The 6,544-nt window shown below is 39.6% G+C and overlaps 1 protein-coding gene across 1 annotated transcript; it reads left to right on the forward strand.

Annotated features, from left to right (window-relative positions):
- The first annotated feature begins 55 nt into the window (after nucleotides 1-55).
- Nucleotides 56-4,452, forward strand: LOC102296912 (plexin-C1). Its single transcript, XM_042217893.1, has 7 exons — nucleotides 56-761; nucleotides 1,689-1,811; nucleotides 2,712-2,846; nucleotides 2,921-3,021; nucleotides 3,096-3,201; nucleotides 3,280-3,445; nucleotides 3,681-4,452. The coding sequence occupies exons 2-7, from the start codon at nucleotides 1,734-1,736 to the stop codon at nucleotides 3,785-3,787; spliced, it is 693 nt and encodes a 230-aa protein (XP_042073827.1). The 5' UTR covers nucleotides 56-761; nucleotides 1,689-1,733; the 3' UTR covers nucleotides 3,788-4,452.
- Nucleotides 4,453-6,544: the final 2,092 nt, after the last annotated feature.

Genomic DNA, 6,544 nt, shown 5'->3' on the forward strand with positions numbered 1-6,544 from the left:
GTTTCTGACACAGCTGAGTGGAACGCAACTTTCAGCATCAACGTGTTGTTGCCTTTTACAAGCAATGACTCTCTGATCAGCTGCGGTGTGACTGACGATGACTGCGGTTACTGCGAGATTCTGGACCTGAAGAACATCTCCAACCTTCTGTACAGAGAACACATCCAGGTGGGACCTCTGAAAAGCAGCAGCAGGTCAGTCAGCTTTCTGGTGGATGTGAAGAAGAAAACTCAGGCTGACACTTACATTCTGACCGCGATCCAACAAAACACAGAAAAGCCCGAAAACAACAAGTGTGGTATTAATCGGCAGACTGTCAATCTTCAGGATACAGATAACAAACAGGGTGGAGGTATATTTTCTCTAGCTGATGGAGCTTCAGGCACACCTGGGATCAAAAGTAAAGGTGATGTGGAGTTTGTTGACGGGTTTCAGATCAATTCAACCATCTATCTGTTCTCCAACATGCTCTCAGCTCAAACAAACAGAGTCCGTCTCATTTGGCTCGAAGGGGAAAAAAGCAAAACTGATACACTCAAGTCTCTGCGGGGCGCAACTCTCAGTGTCTCTGACGGTGACAGCAGCAAACTTGTGGCCTCCTCGGTCATCCCGGGGGAGCAGCCGGTGCTTTGGAGCGGCGTGTTCAGTGTGGATGGAGGAGACACCAACACCCAGCTAATGGTGTTTGACATCAGCCCTGATTACAGTAGGATGCCGACAGAGATCCAGACTTCTACACCTCTGTGCCATCAGAAGTGACGGTGAGAGCTTTTCAAACTCTGATTTAATGGTTCTTAATTTAATGGCTCCAGTATCCTCTGGATAAATGTCCCTTTAAAAAAGAATAAAAGAACTAAAATATACATTTTAACTACAACAAAAAGAAAGTTTTGTTCTTTTGTTCGTCTTAATAGAGTTATTTTTGTAATATCATTTCAGCTGCTGGAAAAATCTTGTCATGTTTGAGCATCATAGACTGAAGAAATAAGATAAGATAAGAAGATAAGATAAGATAAGATAAGATAAGATAAGATAAGATAAGATAAGATAGAACTTTATTAATCCCTCGGGTGGGTTCCTCTGGGAAATTCGATTTCCAAAAAGCACAGCACCGACAGAAGTTACAGTTACAGAATATTATATATATATATACACACACACACACACACACACACACACACACACACACACACACACACACACACACACACACACACACATATATAAATACAGAGACAAATATAAATAAAATATACGAAGGGGATAAATAGAATAAATAGGAATAAAAATAAAAATACAAGTGAATTGCACATTTCAAGTATTGAGTCTATTGCACTGTTGACTATTTACAAAAAGTATTGCACAAGGTATTGTACAGTGAGGTGAAGAGGCACTACAGCTTAGTTGTTCTCCCCTCCTTTGTCCTATTTGTTTCTCCACACATACTATAACAAAAAAAATTGTTATGTATGAACCAGTTTAACTATTAAGCCAACTGTGGGATGTCCTAATGGCCACACTTCATGTCTGAACTTCATATTTCAAACTAAAATGACAAAATCAAGAAATTCAACTGACTTTGGTGACAATGCAGCAACAGACATGCTTCAGTGAGGCTTCAGGACTTTCAGTACTTCTGATGTTCAGTTCTTCAGGTCAGTTATTTCTGATGTTTTTCTGTTTCTCAGCCAAAGATCCTCAAACCGAAGGCAGTGATTTTCAGGCAGAGCTACATGACCTCAGTGCTGGCAGTGAGGCAGAGAGGCTGGATGGTTTTCTATATTGGGACAGGAGACGGACAGCTCATTAAGGTTTGTATAAATTATCATACATCAGTTATTATTAACAGAAAGAAATAAAGCTAATGTTCAGTATTTCAGAGGCCATCTAGTAGCAGTAGGGTGTCTATTGAGTAACCTGTTAACTAAACAAATTTAATGCATTAACTGTTTAGGAATTACAGCCATTTTTATACACAGGCTGCCATTTTCACAGTCAGTTGAGGCCTAATTTCGTTATGTCACAACATTTCGCTGGAAGTCAACGTATTAGGACCAAAGAAGTGTCAGTGCAAGTAAACAAGGCTGAACAAGCAAAAGAAAGCAGACAGACAGCAGAGCCTGTAGGAGAAGCCAAATCAACATTCCAGATCAAGAACATCCAACGAGTCTGAACAAGTACAGAAGACAACCGATGTGGATGTTTGCAGCAGTGTTTCATTAGTTTACAGCTACAGAGCATCATGGAATCCCAAGAAAACCCTTGGAGAAGTAGTTTTGTCGTCCTTTATCAAACTTTGAGTTAAAGAGACACCTTCAGGAATGTATATACGGAAACCATTGTTTACACTCGGGCACAGGAAGACCAGGTTAGACCTGGGTGAAAACATCTCAAAGATGCCTAAAAATAAATATTTGGACAGAAACAAAGATTTACTGGATGATGGTTAACGGGGGGAAGAAAAGTGTAAAAGCTGTATAGTTTTGTTTTTAGTGTAAATTCTAACATTAACACTTGTGATCTTAATTATATGATTATCAGCTTTATTTATTTTTTAGATTCTTCCTAGAGTCCCATTTTTTTCAAAGCAAGGTTGTAACTAGATTAATCACTCACACTGCTTCTGATTTGACATAAAAAACCAAACAATACAAACCCCCCCCCCCACTGAGTACAGAAACAATAGTACAGTCTCTCCTTCTTGTTGTCAGCTGTCTGTGGACAGGAACTATCACGCTGCCTGTCCCACGGTGCTCTACAGGACAAGTGATGATCGCAAAGTGTTTCCCAAATTACATCTGGATCCAGTGGGTCATAAACATGTGTATGTGCCATTTAGAAACCAGGTACTTAAATTATTTACTGATTATCTTAATGTCACATGTACCTGTGCTGCATTTTAAAGTGTTTGTTGTTCTAGATAAGGCGAGTTCCTGTGTCAAAGTGCAGCACGTACACAAATGTGCAGGAGTGTTGGTCTGCACAGGATCCATACTGTGGTTGGTGTGGCTCTAAAAGCAGGTGAGAGAAACAACATGCAGCTGACGTCTCCAAACTATTCTGAACTTGGTGATCATTTCTCCTTCTTCTCCTAGCTGCACATTTGAAGATGACTGCACAGATTCAGACTGGCTGTCCATTCCTGATGAGTCCCAGCACAAAATGATTTCCCACAAAGTTGAAAAGGACACAAACGGACAGGTACAGCTTACAAACACACTCGGGACTGTGATCATTTGTGGCTTTCAGGTATTTCTCACACATGTTCTTCATTTTCAGATTTTACTAAAAATCCACACACACTTGACTGTGGGCCAGGAAGTGTCGTCCAACTTTACCTGTCAGTTCACTGCAAGGTCCAGCTCGATTTGTGCTTTGAATAACCCTCCTCCACAGTTCCCACAATGCACCTGCATCCTGTCTGATCGTACACTTACTGCTGATGGTCAGTGAGTTTTCATAAATAATCCAACGAATGAAATACTTTGCATCACAACAAAAGTTATTTATTGATTTGTAGTATTTGCCAAAATAAGAAACTTAAATCAGAAATATTAATGACAGAGCTACTCTGACAGATAAAATATTCTAACTGTTTATTATTATAGTGGTACAGCTCAAACATATATACTACTAATAGTAGAGACTTTGACACTTAAGTTTTTTTTTTTAATGTACAGGTCTGCATGTCACAATAAAATTCAGACTTGGGACATCACAGCTGTCAGAACAACTGAGGTTAAACGACTGCTCTAACATGAGTGGACCACCAAGTTTCATGTTGTAAGTCCATTAATACTAGAAATGATTCAACGACTCAGACTGTGGACAGACTAAAGTGGTCCTGATGTGATTAACAGAAAGATCAGACAATCAAGTCGCAGTTAGAAATTAAAGAGAACGAAACCTTACTGATGAAAGCTGGAAAAGTTGAACAATTGAATGAAACTGTACGGACAGGATGGACAAGAGACGATAGGTCTTGTTGTGGGAAGTCTTTATACTGGTTTATTTCAGCAAAGCCATGAGTTTGCTCATGGCCCGGAGTGTACTTGAAAACATATTTTCATTATTAAATGTTCTCGGCAGTAAACTCCTACAGCGTCCTCAGTTCAGCTGAGCTTTGTTCAGTAGAACTTCTTGGCTGAACATCTGCTCTCTTCCTGTTATTCATTCAGGATGACGCGGACTGGGTGTTTCTGTTTCTGCATGAAAAGTATGGCAGTCTCTTTTCATTCCCAAAAGTACACGTAGTTGATTCCTCTTCTTGAATCCTTTCCTCGGCATCTTGGTCCCTCCTACCAGCTGTGGCAGCAGAGGAAATGAGGAAGAGAGATATTTAACAAAATAAGACATCCTGTCAGTTAAGACAGAAATGAACCATAAAGAACTTTAGCGACTGTGGATGAGGAATAAGAACTGCTTCAGTGCAGATTGGATTGACTGAGCCGACACGCAGTCAATTGGCTTAAATCAATGGAAAGATATGACCTCAGAAATGATTCTGAAACAAAAGCCATTCACACCAGGTTCCCCCAATCTTATAAACAGTACATTATAAGATTGGGGAAACCTGCAGTCAGCTGAGACTGAAGAAGTCACTTGGATGAGTGACGAAACGTTTCTCCCACAAAACGCTACGTCCAGATGAACAGAATCAACTTTTGGAGATTTACTTTCCTGGATGATTGAGAATGCATCAAGACATCTTAAAAGGTGCTGTATAAATAAAAAATTACTTTTACTTTACTTTACTACTGTATGGAAGAAGGACAAAGAAAAGTCACTGTGCTTGACCCTGAAACCAGAACCACAGGTTATTCATTCTAAACAAAGACCTAAAGACAAATTAATGAAGTGCTATCATGTTTTTGTTTTTTTTAAACAATACCCCAAAATAAATATGCATAGTTAAGTTCAGCTTTGACTTAGAATTATCAGAATGACATTGCTCATGTTATCCAAAATGACTTCACTTCTTGTTGGGCCAGCAGGATCTAATGACTGACCATCCTTCAAGAAATATCTCTAACTGATGCAGAGTCACTTTAATAAATGCATTTCATACTTCCATCCATCTCACCAATGCCAGATCCCTTGGTAAACAAACCAGATGAACTGCAATCAGAGATTTACTACAACTGCTTTTTCTGTGAGTGTTGTTTGTAGCTGAATCCTTCGTCCAAACATCCCCAATGCATCAGTCGAGGTACCGGGCCAGACATTACACTGCCATGACGGCAACAAAGACTCTAAGGGAAGGGGCCTAGAGCTCTGTGCTCATGTGCTTCAGGGTTGGTGCCATAACAGTAGAATTATAGACAGTCACTGCTCACCAGTCTTAGAGGCCAATGTGGAGGGCTTCCATATTGTTCCTGAGGACTTTAATCAGGTATGTTTGAAATCTGTACTCCCCAAATTCTACCAACATGGTAGTGTCCTAGAGGAAACAGGTCACTGGACCATTTGTACAGTAACATCAAGTATAGGCAAATTTGACGTTATCTCTTGCCCAGTTGGGTGACATCTCTCGCCCAACTGTGACAATTTGACCACCTCTCTCTGCTCCCCATTCTTACTCCTCAGGAACCACACACTGTAAAATGTAATTCTAGATGTTTGTTATTGTAACATATTATTCTATATCAGTTTGATGATAGATGACTGAAGTTGTTGTTATAACATAGAATTACAAGTTAAAAATGTCCCAATTACATTAAAAAAAAGCTAACTTGAAAACTCATGTCCAGCTAAATCAGCACCTTATGTGAACTTGACAATGTGGGCAAGTTGAGCACAGCAGGATTCAAAACTGTCCCACGTGATTGCTATCAACAATATAATGGTGGACTCTGCAGATGCTTATCTCATGCAAGTCAGTAGTTTTTCCTTTGTTTTGCAATTGAGCAGAGTCAAACCAATGTTTCTGAAATATTCATATGAAATGTTTCAGAAGCAGGCAGCACTCATTTTCAGAGAAATTGGTTCTGTGGAATTTGTTGCAATTGTAATTGAAGACAAATACAAGAGTTTGATGTCTTAGTTGTTATAAACTGATCTTTACTGTCACTTATTAAAGGTTTTGTACTATTTTAATATTTCAAGTTTTATGCGAACAGGTGTGACTGAGCACAATGAAGTTTAAAAATTTTGTAAATGTAAAGAATAACTTTTCTAAAATGGCAAGTGTCCCGTTGATACATTACATTAATGCAGACTTTATGTTGTTACTTTTAACACAGCAGTTTTTATCTCATCCTGTTGAAAGTCTGATAAGCTCATGCCATGGTGAGGGTTCGGTTGACCAGCTGTCCACAATTCACAAGAATCACTACTGCTCCTAAAGTATTGGTCAGAATTTAATCAAACTTGTGCAAAATAATCACCCAATCTGTCTTCACCCAAACTGGGCTCAAGACCCAGTTCAAATTTATTGCTTCACAGGGAGCAGGTGAAGCGCTGGTATTAGGAACAGACTGAGACAGCAGGCGCATCGCGCACCACTGCCCAGTATCCTACTGGCCAATGTACAATCCATGGAGAA

This window comes from Haplochromis burtoni, unplaced genomic scaffold (genome assembly GCF_018398535.1).
Source record: "Haplochromis burtoni strain Fernald_Lab_line unplaced genomic scaffold, NCSU_Asbu1 Contig_3546, whole genome shotgun sequence".
In the NCBI taxonomy this organism is placed as follows: domain Eukaryota; kingdom Metazoa; phylum Chordata; class Actinopteri; order Cichliformes; family Cichlidae; genus Haplochromis; species Haplochromis burtoni.

Bases quoted from the DNA above. Each gene is read 5' to 3' on its own strand.
- LOC102296912 (XM_042217893.1), top strand. From the start codon at position 1,734: ATGACCTCAGTGCTGGCAGTGAGGCAGAGAGGCTGGATGGTTTTCTAT. The intron at 3,022-3,095 runs GTGAGAGAAACA...TTCTTCTCCTAG, and splicing joins TGGTGTGGCTCTAAAAGCAG to CTGCACATTTGAAGATGACT. The intron at 3,202-3,279 runs GTACAGCTTACA...CTTCATTTTCAG, and splicing joins AAAAGGACACAAACGGACAG to ATTTTACTAAAAATCCACAC.